Source organism: Zosterops lateralis (assembly GCF_965231275.1).
Source record: "Zosterops lateralis genome assembly, chromosome: 3".
In the NCBI taxonomy this organism is placed as follows: domain Eukaryota; kingdom Metazoa; phylum Chordata; class Aves; order Passeriformes; family Zosteropidae; genus Zosterops; species Zosterops lateralis.
The window spans coordinates 112,301,508-112,319,937 of record NC_139764.1 but is presented as its reverse complement, the minus strand read 5'-3'; the positions used below and the strand labels follow the sequence as shown (position 1 = coordinate 112,319,937).

The following is an 18,430-nucleotide window of genomic DNA, read 5'->3' as shown; positions in this document are numbered from 1 at the left end:
TGAGTGGCCACACACCCTTTCACACAATCACAGAATCACAGAATGTGTAGGTTGGAAGAGACCTTCAAGATCATCAAGTCCAACCCAGCCCTAACACCTCAACTAGGTGATGGTATCAAGTGCCACATCCAGTTTTCCTTTTAAACACATCCAGGGATGGTGACTCCACCACCTCCCTGGGCAGATTATTCCAATATTTAATCACTCCTTCTGTGAAAAACTTCTTCCTAATATCCAACCTGTATTTCCCTTGATGCAGCTTAAGATTTCCTTCCTGTTGGGAAAGATGGGACAGGAAGGACTTATGGATATGATTGTATGGTAAAAGAAATACTGCAGATGTGTAAAACCTGTGAGTGAAATAGAAATGAAAGCCAGTTTTGAGATGTAGGCATGGGAGGCAGGAAGATGGGGATTAGCTGGAGATGGGTTGAAGGACAGGAAAGCAAAAGGATTCAGGAATGTCGCCTTTCCGCTCTGCCAAAGGCATCAGGGGGAAAACAAATAAGAAAGTAGCCTTTAGAGTTTAGAATATAAAATGACATGGTAATATAGTAGTTCTTATAGGCTGCACGCGAAGTTTGTAGGTTTTGTATCTTGCACGGGTTGGTCACTGTAAATTAGAATATTCAACACAAAAAGAGATTTAATGTATTGTAACAAGGTGATCGCTCTCTTCTTCTCTTCTCTTCTCTTCTCTTCTCTTCTCTTCTCTTCTCTTCTCTTCTCTTCTCTTCTCTTGCTCTTCTCTTCTCTTGCTCTTCTCTTCTCTTGTTCTGCCCCTCTGCTCTCTTGCCCTCTCTTGCTTCTCCCCTCTTTCTCTTTCTCCTGGTTTTTCCCCACGCTTTTTCCACCCTCTTTTCCCCTACTCTTACCCCGTTTCTACCCCTTAGATCTTCCCTTTCTCTCTTCCCCCTTTTTTCTCTCTTTGGGGTTTCCCTCCAGCCCAGGCTGGTGGCTGAAGGCAAAGCCCTCTTTACCCACAACCCTTGTAATAAACCAGGTGTTTCTAGAATATCTCAGGTCTGCAGAGTTCCTTGTCCCTGCCATCAACAGATGTTACTACACCTTCTGAGTTCCTTTGCTTTGAGACCTGAAAATGGGTCCCGAGAACAAAGTAAATGTAGATTTCTATTTCTCTGGGGGAAAATGAATTTTTTGTGCACTTCTGTGTCCGCTATTTTGTGACACAGAGAGGACAGCAGGCAGCAGCAGGTCAGACATGGAAAGCTGCTTTATTTTCTGACTCCATCAACTTATACACACTTGGTACAAAAGCCAGAGATTGGCTAAAAAAAGGTTAACACCTCATGAACCTCATTGGCCACCATTACCATCAATCATGTTCTCCTCCCAGAGGAGAACTGTGCAAACACATAGATAAATTCTAAAAATACAGATAATTCACATGAAGCTGCATGAGAATCGTGCTGCAAAGATTCAAAATTCAAAAGCAAGAAAATTCAGGGCAACGCATTTCCCCCTCTGGAATGGGACGAAGGTGGTGGAATGGTGGGTTTGAAGCAGTGGAATCACTTGGAATTTGATCCATGTGTTGATTCCAGAGACTTTGGGGGCTCTTTGCACTCAAAGGAGAAGTTGGGAGTAGAGTTTTCCCCTCCTTTGGCTGGGGTTGTGTCCCATCCCAACAATAAAAGTCTGGAGGGAGCAGATTTGGGGCCACTCAGTGATCAAACCAAAATACGTTGAATTTTTGAGTGCTGGGGTAATTTTGAGAAGCCCAAAGCAGGAGAAGGGGCTTTGGTCCTGTCCTGGGTGGGCTGAGCAGCTTTGGGGGGTCTCAGAGAGGGTTTATGAGGTGGGTGAGTGGGGAAAAGCTTCCTCAGGATGGGGAGAAATTCCTGCAGGTGATGTGGAAGCTGAGCAGGGTGACAGGGGAGAGTTACTCATCATTCCTCATTCAAAGCACTGCTGTTCCTATTAAAAAAAAGTTGTTGCCATACTCAAATTATTTGGTTCATGCCTTAGATTGGGTGTTGTTGGAAAATCAGAAGTTCCCATCAGCTGCTTGGTGATTTTTCGTGGAGTTTCTGGGCTGTGTGGCACCTACACGGGATGTAAAGATGTTAATTTTAAACCATCCTCATGACCAGGGCTTGATGAGTTTATTTTTGCTCGTTGCTGGTGAGGAATCTTGGCGTTCAAACCGAGTTGTTTTTGTAATTCTTGTTTATCTGTAGCAGTTTTGGGGCTTTGGAGGTTTTGTGTGCTCATTTTGTGCCAGGAACATCTGTATAAAATCCAAACCTGAAGCATCTCTTGAAGAAAAGCAGAGCTTGCAGCTTGTCAGCTTTGGGGTTTTTTTTTTCAAGAAATTGAGACTTATCTGCTCAGTTTAATTGAGTTATCACAGGAACAGAAACCTCCAAGAGCCCTAAGATCAAACTCTCCACTGGTTTATTCAGATGCAGTTGAAAAGAAAATATTTTAGGGATTAATTGCCTGCTTTTGGGCCAAAAAGGCAGCTTGTTTTTGGCATGACATTCCTTAGATATTTTCTGCAATTTATTTTAAAGGAACTTTATTTCCAGAGGGTTTTTACAGCAAACCTGTATTTTACAGCTGCACGCAGAGGGATATTTAAGAATTAACATTTTGGCTCTGAAGCAGTTAAAATACCAGCTGAGTCATCAAAGCTCACATTTTAATGCAATAAAATATCACTTAAAGGTTTGGCTTAGGCTTGATAATAATCCTTTTATTACCTTTTAACCCTTTTTGGTTTGGGTTTTTTTTTTTTCCTCTGTTAGGTTTTATTAGGGCTGGACTCTTCCCTCCCATCTGATGTGGGAACATTTTTATGGCAGGAAATCTTCTGACAGTGGGTGTGTGCAGTTCCACTGGCTTGACTGAATCTTCACTGCTGCAGGTTTTAAACTGGCTGATGCTTAAAAACAAAGAGAAAAAAAAAAAATAAAAATAAAACGAGGGGACACGTGGCTTTCTCTTGATTAATTTCCAACACCCACCGTGTTGCCAACCTAAATTTAAGGATCTATAAAATCACGAGGGCTTTGAGGAGGCAAAATTTAGAGCAGAAACTTGTTTTAAACCTCAGAACTGCAGAGCTGGAATAATGAAAACATGTAGGAAAAAAATCCCTGGCAAACCGTTGCCATAATGGCCCAGCGGGAGTCAAAAGAACAATAATGGTTTCATTCACATCAAATTGGGTTGAAGGACCTGCAGACCCCAGGGAATATTAGAGGGGTTGTTGTTGTTTTTTTTTTTTTTCCCTTTTAACCCATCCGTTTATATTTTTTCCCCTCAAACTAAACAACACTTCCCATATTAAACAATCCAGGTTTATAACCCAAAGCTGTGGAGGGGGGAAAATGATTTTATCCTTAGCTCACGCTCATGAAATATTAAATTAAAGGGAAACGTGGAGTTTTGTGGAAGAATATCCCTCAGTGGCAAAATAAAAGTGTATTTTCACAAAGCTTTAATGTTAATTTAATAACTTCCAATGTTTCTGAGGGCAGACCATCCTAAATGAAGAGCTGCAGAGTCGATCCCGCAGTGGATAAAAAGGTTTTTGTGTGCTCAGCTTCCCCAGGGGTCGTGGTGCTCGGGGGCTTTTTCCCCCAACACCAGCAAATCCGAGGTTAAAAATCCGTTGGGGCTGTGACATCATTGGAGATGAGGCCACAGAAAATCCTTCTGGAAAATTCCCTGTGAGAAAGGAAAGGGGGGATGGAAATCTGCAGCTGCTCCTGCGGGAGGGTCAGCGCCGTGGGATTCTCCTCCCTGCTCCACAGCCAGGCTGAGGGTCAGATAAAAAACAGAAATCTGGCTGCCTCAGATCAGAAATATTCCCCCAAATTAGAAATAGCCAACATCCCTTGATGTGGGGAATCACCCACTGTGATTTCCTGGCTTTACCTGGATGTTGACCTGGGAATGGATTCTCCATTTCTCCATTTTTTTGGCAAATCTGGGAGGCATCCATTGCTTTCCTTGTGAAATAAAAACTTTTTTGCCACAAGGGCAGAGAATCAATGTCCCAGTTTTCCCTCTCCTCGTGGACAGGGATAGAAGGAGTTTGTCCTGCCCTCAGTGTCCTCTGTGCTCCAAAATCTGGGAGAGAACAGGAAAGGAAATCTCTGCTCACACTGGCCCAAAACTGTCCTGACCCATCCTCCTCTCTTTTTACCAAACTTGGGATATTTTTCTTTTTCTGGAGGGGGAAACTGCCTTTGGAATCTACTTTCAGCATAGGAATATTCAAACGAGGAGCTGAATTTTACACTGGAATCCTATTTTTTACTCATTGCCTTAAGAAAGGAATTAACCCAACGTGACCTTGTGGTTCTCAGGGCAGAATTTCACCATTCTTGATAAATATTTGGTGTTGGCTTGGTTTGTTAATCCTGCCCCAATCTCAGAGTTCGTCTCTTTGCTCTCTTATTTGCAATTTCTTCCCAAATGTTGATGGAATAAAATTTTGGGTGGTCACTCAGGTTTGATGGAGAAAGTCAGGTTGGATTTTAGGAAAAGGTTCCAGTCATGTTTTGAATTCCTGTTACCACAAAAGCTGTGATTTTCCTTTCCATCTGAACCCCAGAAATAAAGGGAAAAAGCAGGGGGAAAGATAAAAAAACCCCAAACTTTGAAGTTAATTTACCTGCTGTTCCACATCCTTGTCCTGCACGGTGATTTATTCCTTACAAGGAGAGGGATGGAGTTTTATTCCTCTTGGAATTACAAAGAAAATTACAAAACTGGGCCACAGTGACCTGCCCCAGTCTGTGGAAAAAAGGTCTCAAAACTGGGATGAATTTGGCTAAAAAGTGAAATGGAGACTCAGTAAAGCCTCTCCTCAAGGCTGCTTGTAATGTGCATTTCTCTTAGGAGAAGTAGGAGTTCAAAAGTCAAGAAAAAAATCTGATTTCCTGCAAAGTAAAGAAAGCTTTAGGATTAATTTATCTCAAATCTAAACCTGAATAGACTCCACAGTTTCTGCAGATGCTTCAGGGCCAGACTCAGCCCTGAGATGCTGCAAGAGGCTTCAAATTTAGATACTAAAGTGGAAAAAAAAAAAAGGAAAATAAATTATTTCAAAGACATTTTGCAGCTGTAATGGGAATCCTTGGGAAGAGGAACTGAGCAGTAGGAATTTGTGATCTTCAAGAGGTCACCTTGGCTCTTTACTGGGTGGGGGTTTTTTTATTTGGAGATTTTTGCTGCAAAATTCTGGGGACATTTCTGGGGAAAAGCTGTAGGAAAAGTGAGGAAGGTTTTTCAGTCAGTCCCCTTCAAAAAACAGAATAATAAACTCATTTGAACTCACTTTCTAGATCCTGACCTGGCTGAATCCTCATAATCATTCCAGAAAGAAAATGAGGGAAGAGTTTTTTTGCCCCACTTTTTGAGGATTGAACGTAAATAAGCACCTAAAGTAGAAATTCCTGGGATTTGAGAATCCCATGGAGGGATTATTTCACTTTGCTGCTGATGCAGAGGAGGTTTTTTTTTGCAGGAAGGATGAGCACAACTCTTTCAAAAGTAATTTTCATTGAGTTCTTTGAAGCAGTTCCTGTGCTTATCTCTAAATCTTCTCTATTTTCCTTCTGATCTCCTCTTTAAATAAATGAAAACTGCCTTTTGTGTTTTGAAGAACTTAATTATTCTGAGCTGTAAGATGATGTAATAGAGAATATCTTTTTTTATCAGCAGCAAAAATAGACAATCCCTTTTTTTTTTTTTTTCCCTCCTTTTTATTTCCTCTCTCCCACTCTGTTTCATTCCAAATCGAGGCCTTGGAATAAAGTTAAATGGGATAAAGTTAAATGGGATTTTACTGGAGTTTCACTCCCATCCTGGCTGATTTGGCACAAAGGGAATAAAAGTAAACACTTGCCAGTTTATTCCTGTTAATGCTGAGATTTTAACACAAATTTTAATGCAATTTATCTGACAGCATTAAACCAATGGGTTTTAATATTAGGATTAAAATCCTAATAAGATTAAAATCACCTGCTGGTAATTTTGCCTCAAGAATTCAGCAGTTTTTCTCATCTCCCATTTTCACAAATGCACTTTATGAGCTGATAACGGTTAATTTCTTATTTTAATGTACATTTTCAAGATCCTTTTGGATTTGGCATCCCTGGTTTGGATCAACCTGAGATAGTGGCAGGGCATGAGCTTTAATTTCCAAACCAAATAATTCTGTGCTTCTGTGTCCCAAAATTAACATTAACAAAAAAATAAAATCTCTTCATTTCAGGCTCTTTTGGCTCACTAACATCCCCAAATTGCTTTATTTTGCTGCTTTTTTTTTCTAAAGGCTGCCCATGCAACAGGGGCAGAGCAACATTTCCAAGTTTTATTCCTCTTTGGTGTGGCTTCACCCTTCCCTCTGCTGAACATCCTGGCTCCTCGTGGTTATTTTAAATAAAATTGGGGCTGAAACAAAAGAAACACTAAGAAAAATTGGCAAGATTTAATCCTTGACAGGCAGACCCAGTGCTGCTTGAATCGAGATGGAATTTCTCTGTTTTTGTGGAGAAAAAATTCAATTTTTTCCTTTTTTTTCCCCCATTTTTTTCCATTTTCTCCCCTCATCAGGGGTGTTACCACTGTGGTTTTTTCTCAGCTGTTTTGCCATCTGTGGGGGCTGCAGGAGTGCTCAGGGCTGGCTGGAGAAAAGAGGTTTTGTCAGAAAATTCTCGGCACCATTGACGCGAAAGGGAATAAATAAAATTAGGGGTGTCTGTAAAATCCAGGATTTTCCCTCCATCTTCTTTTCTTCATCAGTTATTGTGTAAAATTCCTCTCAGGAGAGGGAATGGATTTGCTTAAGTCTGCCCTAGGGAGCTGCTTCTTGTTGGATGTGATTATTCCATCTTAAAGAGAAACAAAACAAAACAAGGGCGGAGATAAAACCGGATTTTTCCATATTAATCACAACAGACAGAGAAAATCTGAATTAGGAGCTGAGGTTTCACTCACAGACAAATGCCATGATACATGGAATTTCTCATGGGTTAAATGCTTAGGAAAAAAAAAAATATATATATATATTTTCAAGAGGCAGCCTTGAATTCTGATTATTAAGGAAAATCTTTTAATTGTGATTAAAACAGCAACAAAAGCTGAGTGAAGTCACTCTTTACCCTCAGAACTGGAAATCCAACACCCCCAAACCAGATTTGTCTTTTTGTTTTAATCAGCTGAAGGAAATAGTTTAGGATTTGCATTGGGAAATGTATTTTTACTTGTGGCTTGTTTGTTTATTTTTGTCTATTTAACAGTGTTCCTGAAGTCACTATATAGAATTATTTTTCTATATTATTTTATATATAGAATTAATTTTCTGAATTATTTTAAAAGATCTGTTATGCTCCAAAATTAGCAAGACTGGGGTCTATTTCTCATTTCTCAAAAATTGATAAGAAATGTCAAACTGATAAGAAATATCAATATTGATGAGCTGTGTCCAAATCAGGGTAATGCTTTGGCCAACTTATGCTGCTCCTTGTGTTTAAATATTGGGAATTGTCTTATTTTGCATTATTTTATTGCTTTAATAACCTGACTTTAATATATGAAAACATTCCAATTTCTCCTCCTGAAGAAATTTTTCAGTGAGAACCGAGCAGAGTTTTAAGTAGAAATAAATAATTAATAACTCTTATTATTATATTTGAATATATATCAATGCAGTATTACAATGTGAAATTTTCTCAGCTGATGGAATAACAAATTATTTTTCAGAGCCTCAGGGCTGTGTTTTTTAGGCACCAACACAGTTAAAATTATGGAGTAAAAAGGATTTTAGATGGGTTTGGCATCACTTAACTTCCAGGGTGGATAAGTTTCCTCTAGAACAGCTTTTCCTCACGAAGATGGTAATTTTATAAACTTTTATTCCAGTGTCTTATATATTTATTTTTTAGCTTGGATTGGCTTTGAAGCTGTTACCAACCCGAATCTCACAGAGTAGCCAGAACATTGTGGTTTGACAAAAGCAAAACAAACAAGATTTTAATAATAATTCCCTTTACAGTGACAAATCCTACTGCATTTGACTGGAAAACAAATTGTGAGTGTAATAATCCTGAACCTCAGAGCAGTGACAGTGATGGAAATGTTTTTTAAAGCGAGGCCACTGGATCAAGATTCCCTTTGGTCTTCCCCCATTTCCAACAAAAGGACGGGTTAATTTGAATTTCATTGCTTTTTTTATCCTGAGGGAAATATCAAATGATCGCTGTTATTGCCCCAGAGGAGGGGGACAGGTGCTGTGTTTGGGGTTTTTTTTCCCCTCACACACACCTCGTGCTCATTAATTTGTGTTTTCACACATTTTAGTGGGAAGAGGCCGCCAGGCTCTGTCAGAAAAAAAACCAGCTATGATTGATCATTCGGGGGCAGGAGGGGAAAATATTCAGAGATTGGTTATATAAGCATTTAAATGAGCACTGTGCCCACAGGGCAGCGTTGGTTTTCCCTGGAGAAATGTGGAAAATGATGTTTTTAACCTCCTTTTTCTGAGCCACCTGCGTGTTTCCGTGAGAGAAGCGACGCCTCCGAACCGGCGCGTTCACTGAGAGTTCTCGGATTCATTGAGGGAAAAAACTCTTCTGCTGGATGCTCTGCACCAGCCCAGCAGATGGGAGGGGGGAAAAACGAAAATCAGAAAATACTTTTATTTAATTTGTGATCTTTGTGTCTGACAGAACTTGCTGGGCGAGGCCTCGGTGCTCGCGGGGATGTGTCTGAGCAGCTCCGAGCGTGGCACGGGGCCCACAGCCCAAACCCCACATCTCCTTTCCTCCTTTCCTTGTCAGCTGGATGGCTCTGAGAGCCTGGATCCACAGAGAAATCATTCCCTGGGATGGAATTCCTGGAGTATTCGTGGCTGCCCCATCTCTAGAAATGTCCAAGGCCAGGTTGGAGCAGCCTGGGATAGTGAGAGGTGTCAGAGTTGGAACTGGATGAACTTCCAGGTCCTTTTCAACTCAAACCATTCAGAAACTCCGTGAAATTTCCAAGTTCTCGTGTTCCTGGTGTGCACAAACCCCTCATACATCCCTGGGAATGCCCATCAGGTCTGAAGGAAAACAGAGAATCAGCACCAGAATTCTCCTCCCTCTGGGAAAAGTTCTCATCTCTAAGGACACAGCCCCAGGGCTTTTCACTCCCTGTGACCCTGACACTCTGCCCTCACTGAAAATCAACTCCTGGGGTTCAGAAAAAGCAGTTTTTTATCTAAAAATGACATTATCCCATTGTTTTTAAGCCCAGAGCTTTCCAGCGTGAAGGGGGGAAATTTGAAAGCCTTTTGGAACAGGATTGTGAACGGAAAGTTGAAGTTCAGAGACATTAAGAAGGGTCTGGCCACAGTGGGAAACAGAAGAAATGAGGGAATTACATTCCTTAGTAGATGACCCCAGTTATTGTTTCAGCTGGTAACAGGAATGTAGATGCTAAAATTGGGTTTAGAAGAGTTTTTTTTTTCCCCTCACTGGTGAGGGATCCCCTTTCTGATGGCATTTCCCACATCCCCATCTCTGACAACAAAAGTGATGGTTGTTATTTCATACCTGGAACGCTGTTCAGGCTCTATTTATAGATTCGCTTTGGGAGTTTTATTGGTGTTTCACAACTCTGAGTTCCTGCAGAGCTGAAAGGTGAAGTCAGTTCCTCCTGCAAGGGCTGATTTCAGGGGAATTGCTGTCCTGTGGTTAATGCTGAAAATCCCAACCTGGGCTTGCTGGGGTTGCTGGAGGGTGTTTTTAGGATCAAATCCCCTCTCAGACCCTTCCTCTGAAAGCAGAGTGTCTAAAACTCATTTGGTGGGTAAATCATTGGCAGGAGGGATGAGGAAATCCCTCATTTCTACAGGATATCAGAGAGATGTGGCATTTTTCCCTAATAAAAATTAATTGTAGTACATCAATAAAATGCTGTAACCCAAAAATATAGCAGTGCCTTTAGCATACCTTGATAAAATACCCTTAAATTTTAATTGTAGCTTCAATACCACGTATTTATCAGCACAAGGAAAAACAGCCTGAATTTCTTAATAAAATGGATTGGGTTGGGAGGATCACCTGGTTCCAGGGATGATACCTCAGACTGTCTGTGCTGCTGAGAAGGTGCTTTTTATATTGGAGTCGTTTCTCCTGAGTGAATTCCAGCCTGGAAACTGCCAGCAGAGCTTGGCTTGAGTCGTGTTTCTATAAAAGAAGAGGAAATTCTGCACGGAGAGCTCATATCAGTGATTTTTTTTTCCCTCCTCTGGCAGGGAGTTGGAATGAGGTGAGCTTCAAAAGGCTCTTCCAACCCAAACCATTCTGTGAGTGCTGAAAATTCTGCAATTTCTGCTCCAGTGTCTGTTCCATGGTGTTGTGTGGAGCTCAGCACGGGGCAGCAGCAACTCTGAAGGGTTTTGTAGAAAAGTGAGAGGTGAAAAATAGATTTTAAATTGTCCTGAACTTCATTTCAGTTCCTTTTCATCCTTGGAATAATTCAGCTTTCGGGGAGGTTTCTTAAATGAAATTTATACATTAATTCAGGTATAAATACAAATAGAATCAGGTAGTGCTCAAAGAAATTGGCTTTTAAACCCCAAGGCATTTATAAATCTAACCTCATCCAAGTCTACACTCTTTAAAGTTGTATTTTTTCCTAAATAGCTGGGCAGTAAAAGTTCTGATGACGAACACAAGTGAGTTTTTTTGCCTAATTCTGCTGTTTTTAAACCTGGTCTCTGTCCCAGTGTTTTTGTGTTGGAGGTGTCCCAGTGCAAACACCTGGTTTTTTTAGCCCAATAAGCCTGGAAGAATCATTTCAATTTCCATTTTTCCGGTGTTAATTATTATAAATGTTGTTAATTATTATAAATACCTTGTATCTGCAGATTAATATTGTTTCAAACAGGTGCAGTCACTTAGTATTAATGTGAGTTTAATGGGCGTTACTCCCTGAATTGGCTGCTTTGAGGCTTAATTTGGAGAAAAGCGTGTAATGATGTTTAATAACTCTCTCTGCCAAAAGAGCAGGACGTGCTTCCTTTCGCCTGAAAGATTTGTTGAATGTATTTATTTTAATTTTTTTTTTTTTTTTCTCATGGAATTATTTGGAGCACTCATCACCAACACGTTGAGCCAGGAGTTTTTGCTGTTGAGTGATTCACTGCAACACCTTGGTGGAATTAATGCAGAGCTTTAGCACTGGAACTGGTGGTTTGTTCTTGATGAAAAAATTCAAAATTAAATTCCCTCCAGGCCAGAAGTTCTGCTATGGGGGAGACCAGGCCCTGTGGAGAGACATTAAATGCAAATATAAATAATTAAAACATAAAAAAATGCGCCTGAATGTCACCTTCATTAAGAAATGATGAATTTCACCCCCTTGTTCCACTTAGTGCCAAACGAGCTCCTGATGAAATAATAAGGCGGATTTTTTGAGAGCTTTGTTTTGCTGGGTGATTTTTTTATTGGATATTTTTGAATCCTGGGTGGAATCTCACAAATTGGCTACAAAAACCACCTCAGGGCAGTTCTGTAAAATGGTGCAGGGAGGTCCAGTGGTGTCCAGGACCTTTCAGCATCCCTGGTTTTCCTGGGGCATAGGTGGATGGAGAACTCATTTACATTTCTGCACTTTTATTTTCCATCCCCGGTGGTGACAGGACTAAAACTCTGCAATAACACAAAATATTAAACCAGGAATTGCTGGATTAAACCAGTGGAAGCCGTGTTGTCCCTCAGCAATAATTGGAATATGCTTGGAATATCCCAGGGTGGGATATTCTGGCAAATCCCCCTGACACAGGACATGATTTGACTTTGGATTTTCAATTTAGGAGGAAAATCTGGTTCTGGATGTTGTTCTAGGAGGTTGTAGCTGTGTTTCTACATCAATAGAGGTTCATAGGATCAGAGGGGAGCTCTGATTTTCTCTGTCACACACCGGTGACACTCAGAACGTGCCTGTCCCCAAAATTCATATTTGGAGCCATTCCAAAACCCTGCTGTCCTAAAGATGGAATTCCTTCATAGCTGGTGCAATATTGCTTAGATTAAACACTTCTAAGTGGTTTTTTTTTCCCCCACATTTCAATGTTCAACCTTTCTTTTCCTCACACCTTTGAGTCCCGTTCTTTTTCCTCACACCTTTTAGCAGCTTCTTGCTATTTTCCATCCCCAGTGGTGACGGGACTAAAAATCTGCAATAACACAAAATATTAAACCAGGAATTGCTGGATTAAACCAGTGGAAGCCGTGCTGTCCCTCAGCAATAATTGGAATATGCTTGGAATATCCCAGGGTGGGATATTCTGGCAAATCCCCCTGACACAGGACATGATTTGACTTTGGATTTTCAATTTAGGAGGAAAATCTGGTTCTGGATGTTGTTCTAGGAGGTTGTAGCTGTGTTTCTACATCGATAGAGGCTCATAGGATCAGAGGGGAGCTCTGATTTTCTCTGTCACACAGTGGTGACACTCAGAACGTGCCTGTCCCCCACAAATTCATATTTGGAGCCATTCCAAAACCCTGCTCTCCTAAGGATGGAATTCCTTCATGGCTGGTGCAATATTGCTTAGATTAAACACTTCTAAGTGGTTTTTTTTCCCCCCACATTTCAATGTTCAGCCTTTCTTTTCCTCACACATTTGAGTCCCCTTCTTTTTCCTCACACCTTTTAGCAGCTTCGTGCTATTTTCCATCTCCAGTGGTGACAGGACTAAAAATCTGCAATAACACAAAATATTAAACCAGGAATTGCTGGATTAAACCAGTGGAAGCCGTGCTGTCCCTCAGCAATAATTGGAATATGCTTGGAATATCCCGGGGTGGGATATTCTGGCAAATCCCCCTGACACAGGACATGATTTGACTTTGGATTTTCAATTTAGGAGGAAAATCTGGTTCTGGATGTTGTTCTAGGAGGTTGTAGCTGTGTTTCCATATTGATAGAGGTTCATAGGATCAGAGGGGAGCTCTGATTTTCTCTGTCACACACTGGTGACACTCAGAACGTGCCTGTCCCCACAAATTCATATTTGGAGCCATTCCAAAACCCTGTTCTCCTAAGGACGGAATTCCTTCATGGCTGGTGCAGTATTTCTTTCCTATTGCTTAGATTAAACACTTCTAAGTGGTTTTTTTTCCCCACATTTCAATGTTCAGCTTTTCTTTTCTTCACACCTTTGAGTCCCGTTCTGACTCCATTGTGAATTGAGTTTATTTCTGTCAGGATCAGGAATAAAGCTGCTGTTTGTCCTCAGCCCTCACCTCCTGAGGAAACAAAAAATTGTCAAGGTGGCAGGAAATTTCAAGGGGTTTGGAAAAGCTGTGCCAAAAAGCAGGAAGCTCTTGTTAAAGGGCAGGTCATTTAGTGACACCAGTGGGTGTTGGAGGCTGTGGAATCATAGTTTGGGAAGGGACTAAAGCTCATCCAGCTCCAACCCTGATGCCTCCCATTGTCCCAAGGTGATCCAAGCCCTGTCCAACCTGGCCTTGGACACTCCCAGGGATCCAGGGGCAGTCACAGTTTCTTTGGGAATTCCAGCCCAGCCCCTCCTTACCTTCCCAGCCAGGAATTCCTTCCCAACATCCCTCTGACAGTGGGAAGCCATTCCCTGTGTCCTGTCCCTCCATGCCTCATCCCCAGTCCCTCTCCAGCTCTCCTGGAGCCCCTTTAGGCACTGGAAAAGGCTCTGAGCTCTCCCTGGATCCTTCTCTTCTCCAGGTGAGCACCCCCAGCTCTCCCAGCCTTTATCCCGGTTCTCCCAGTTGCTGGAATTGTTGGAGTTCCATGGTCACAGACAGAGTTTGTTCACAGCACCACGAGTTTGTTCCTTCCCTTCACAGCTTGCTGGCCTCTTCCAGGCTTGCTCTGGAAGTTCTCTTCTCCTTGGAGGTTCAGTTTTGGAGCCAGATTACCAATCCCTGGGTGTTTGTTTTGCAGCTGCCCTACAGACCTGCCTGGAAAGAAAATATTTGTCTTCATTTCCAAACAAACCCTTTGGTATAAAAACATTTGGAAAAATAGATCTTGTGAGTGTTCAGCTGAGCTCCCTGAAGAGAGAATTTCTTGGCAGATTGATAAGAACCAGGCACTTGCACCTGGCCAGAGCCTTGAATTCCCCAGGGAGGGAAGCAGGGAAACCCTCCAAGGAATGAAGGATCAGTGTTGGCCATCCATGAAGCTTCCCAAGAGCAGCCACAAGCACCTGGTCCTATATAGGTTAATCCCATCAAAGGGGCAACTCTTTCTGATTTACAGACTAGAAAATATTTCAGGATTATTCAGGGCAACGGGACAAAAGAGCAGGAATAGGAATAAAGGCCAGGACCTCACAGCAGTTGAGCCTTTTGTCTGAGCCAGCCCTGGGCTGTGCAGCTCTCTCGGTCATGCTCTGCAGAGTCAGGGAACAAAGGAATCCTGACTGTGTTTGCTTTGGCTCCAGGCAGGGAGGGATGATTTAAATGTGTTCCTAAACCAGTGGTGAGCCAGGTCTGGGCTGTAGAATCTTCATTTTCTCTTTTTTTCCCTCTCCAGGTCACTCAGATGAGCCGTCCAGACCTGATTTTGTTCCTCATGAAGTACCTGATGGCCTTGGTGGTTGGGATCCCCTCGGTGTTCTGGGTTGGAAGCAAGAAGACGTGTTTTGAGTGGGCCAGCTTCTTCCACGGGCGCAGGAAAAAAGAGTGAGCACGGATATTTCACAGATAAACCCTTCCCTTGCTGTCCTGGGAGAGAGTTTGGGTTGTTTTTTCATGGCAGAGGCAGGAAGGGATGGAAAAGTCACTGCTCAGAATGGAGCAAGGAAGAACAAAACACACAACAGCTCAAAAAATCCCAATTTCTCCCTAATTATTCTTTGTTCCCAGAATCAAACCTACATTTGTCTGTCTCCAAAATGTTTTTAACAACAGTTAAGTGTCAAATAAAACATTGCAACTACTCTGCCTCTTACTGAGAGGTGGAATGGAAACTTTTTATTTATAAATGTGCATCCAGCCAACTGAATCAGAGCTTTGAACTGAAATTAAAGGCAGGTTCTTCTCACCGTGGTTGCAGTTGAAAGCATTTGTCTCTGCTTTTAATCCTCCTTATGCATTGGTGCTGAAAAGCAGTTTGATAAAGTGACAACAAGAATTTCTTGGGGCTTCTATAAGGTTGAAATTAATTTAGATTAAGGTTGGCATCGATTTAGGGACAATCTGTGTGATTTGATGGTAGCCACGGGTAGGCGCTTTCCTAATAAATATTGTCCTTTAAGATGTTTTAAAGCAGATCCACAAAGGCAGTGGTGACTCCTTCATGACTTTTGGTCCATCCTTCAAGGATTATAAATAACCTGATAGGGAGGCGCTTCAGAATTAGGAAAACGGGGATATTATGATGTAAATAATGCTCTTGTTTGCCCAGCCAGGCTCCTTGTCCTGTTTGTAAAACAGTCACAGAGCTGGGATCCCTTTTACACCACCCTAATTAACATTAATTTTTCTGACTCCTTCTCTGCTCAGAGTCGTCAACGAGAGCCGCCAAGTGCTGCAGGAGCCCGACTTCGCCCAGTCCCTCCTAAGGGACCCCAACACCCCCATCATCCGAAAGTCCAGGGGCACTTCCACGCAGGGCACGTCCACCCACGCCTCGTCCACCCAGCTGGCCGTGATGGATGACCAGAGGAGCAAGGCCGGCAGCGTCCACAGCAAAGTCAGCAGCTACCACGGCAGCCTGCACCGCTCGCGGGACGGACGGTACGAGGGGTTCCTCCCCGTTACAAATGTGGATTTGTTGTGGTTTGAAAGCAAAACAAATGAGAGGCTCCGAGTCAGAGATAGAATTTAATAAGAAGAAAGGTAAAAAGGTAAAAATAAAATAAATGCAATAACACGAAGGATCACTGACAGAGTCAGAATACAACCTGAGCAGGATGGTGGAAGCAGTCCAGGTGAGGTGCTCTTCCTGAAGCAGTGATCCTGTAGAAAGGTCTGGGAGCTCTGCTCCTCTGGGAATCCAGTGGATAAGTGCTACTTGCACTGTCCCAAATCCCAGATTATATCCAGGTGAGAATGCTTGGCTCCTCCCCCTGGGTGGAGCATCTCACAATGGGATGAGGAGTTGTGAAGTGGGTCCTTGATGGCCCATTAAACAGAGATAACCCCTGGAGGGAGTTACCTGTGAGTCATGGGCCAGGCGTTGATGGGCCATTAGCAGAAAACACCCTTGGGAAAACACTGCCCCACCTGTTTTCAACAGTTCATGAAGATGGTGATAGAATAAATACTTTGTGTACATCCTACACATGCAACCCAGGACAGAAGGCTAAGGATTAAGACAACACCGGGGCTCTATTTACATCCTTTCACGTTTCCCTCCGCCAGGTACACTCCCTGCAGCTACAGGGGCGTGGAGGAACGACTACCTCACGGCAGCATGTCACGGCTGACCGACCACTCCAGGCACAGCAGCTCGCACCGGCTGAACGAGCAGTCGCGGCACGGCAGCGTCAGGGACCTCAGCAGCAACCCAATGACACACATCACCCACGGCACCAGCATGAACCGCGTCATCGAGGAGGACGGCACCAGCGCCTGAAGGGGGAAGACAGGGCTCAGAGTGCTGGCAGTGTTGTCATCACGCTCAGTATTATCATCCTCAGGTGCTGAATTCGGGGCGTTGGGAAGCCGAGGGTTGGCTTCTCTGCCGGGGAGAAAGAGTTGCGGGACTTGGCCTGGGAGATGTCTTGAGTAAAAGAGGTGGTTGTCTCCTCTGAACCTCTCTGTAGGTAATTATTTATTTGATAAACTGTTCCTCATCGGGCACGACTGCTGAATTTCTTATTCTCTGTGGAAAAACAATCTGCCTCCCTTCCTTCTCTCTCTCCCCTCCCTCGCTCTGTCCTTCTTTTCGTTGTCGGGAGGTGCCACACCCTGAAATCTCGGAGTTGTCGGAGTTGTTCTGATGGGACTTGAAGGAAATCTTGATGGTTGAAGGGATCCCTCCATGCACCTCCCTCCAGCGCTGCCGGAGGGACGTCTGTGCGAGCTGGCAGCGTTTGGTCACACTGGAAACACCACAGGAAGGAGAATTTTGGAGAAAGAAGCCTCTCTGAGGATCACCAGCTCTTCCCAGAGCTGTCCAGGCTCAGTTGTGCACAGAGCAGGGGGAAGAGAGAGGCAGGGAAGAGCAGTGATTTTTTTATACCTTGTACTGTCCTTGCTTTTTTACGAAAGACTATTTAAATTTTCTACTCGTTTACAATTTCCGTAGGAAGAGATGGGTTTTCAAAGCAGTTATCTAGATAATATTCAGCCGTTTATTTTTTAGAGTCATGTACAAAAGCTGAGATTGCCTGTTCCTGATCTATTTAAAAAAAAAAAAAAATTATCATAGAAAAGCTGAATTTGTCACCCCAGCAGGAATGTACAGCCCCTTCTTAGAGCCAGAGCTGAGCCTGTTTACAAACCCAGCACCTGAGTGAAGAAAGCTGAGGCCAGAAGCACCAGAGGAGTTGATTCAAGGATGTCCCACCTTCCTCATGGCTGGTTTGGGGAGGATTCTCTGTGCTGAGCAAGAGTTCAGAGATGGGTGGGAGAAACTGAAGCAGGAGCTGCCCCCAGATGGGGAAAAAGGAGGATGTGGCAGCTGGAAACCCACGGCATTCCTTGAGGAGGAGACAAGATCCACAGTTCAGGGGTCGTGGTTATACAGATCCACCTCTGCTGTGGTTGTTTTCATCCCCCACTGCAGATTCATGGTAGAGAGTTCTCAGTTTGGGCTTCTTTTGTGTGGAGAGGATCCCTGGGGATGCACTGGAGGCAGAAGTCGAGGATGGGGCTGGAGATCTTCTGGAGCATCTTCTGCGGAGATTCATCCAGCCCGAGGAAACACTGCTGGCATGCAAACCTACCTCAGTAATTACTGCAGATCACTGCTGGGAAATGAATCCTTGTTTCTGCGTTGTCCTTCCACGATTCCCTCGCTGACCTGCTGGAGCCATGTTGAGAACCCTTTGTGCTCCAACCTCGAGGGCACGGCCCAGGCAGGAGCTGGAGGGGCCTTCACTGAGCTGCTCCACAATTAACTCATTTTAATTGCAGCTGATGACACAACAGCAAAGCTCATAACCTGTGTGCCGTGGAATCAAAGGCTCCCAGACAGATTTATCCCAAATTGTCTTTCTTGCTTCCACCAGCTCGGAGGAGAAGAAAAGTGGATCCCAGCGTGGAATAACAAAGCTCTTTGTTGTCAGCCCGGGAGGGAGGTGCTGCACCCCAGGCTCTGCTTTGCCTGTTTGCTCAGCAAACATCCCCAGGGACAGCCCTGGCCCGGGGATAACTGCCCAGATCCAAAGCACATGGCTGTGGAGAATCCTTTGGGGTGACTTTAACTGGAGAAGCTGCAACTCCCTGGAAGCCCCAAGGGTGGAACC

The 18,430-nt window shown here is 43.3% G+C and overlaps 1 protein-coding gene across 2 annotated transcripts in view; it reads left to right on the top strand.

Annotated features, from left to right (window-relative positions):
* The window catches only part of FZD3 (frizzled class receptor 3), a 40,737-nt gene extending 23,620 nt beyond the window's left edge, over positions 1 to 17,117 (top strand). For both annotated transcript variants that reach the window (XM_083858349.1, XM_083858348.1), the window contains exons 4-6: positions 14,548 to 14,696; positions 15,519 to 15,752; positions 16,380 to 17,117. In XM_083858349.1, coding sequence (XP_083714475.1) covers positions 14,548 to 14,696; positions 15,519 to 15,752; positions 16,380 to 16,593 — 597 coding nt within the window. In that variant the 3' untranslated portion in view covers positions 16,594 to 17,117. The remainder of the gene's footprint in view (positions 1 to 14,547; positions 14,697 to 15,518; positions 15,753 to 16,379) is intronic.
* The last annotated feature ends 1,313 nt before the right edge of the window (positions 17,118 to 18,430 follow it).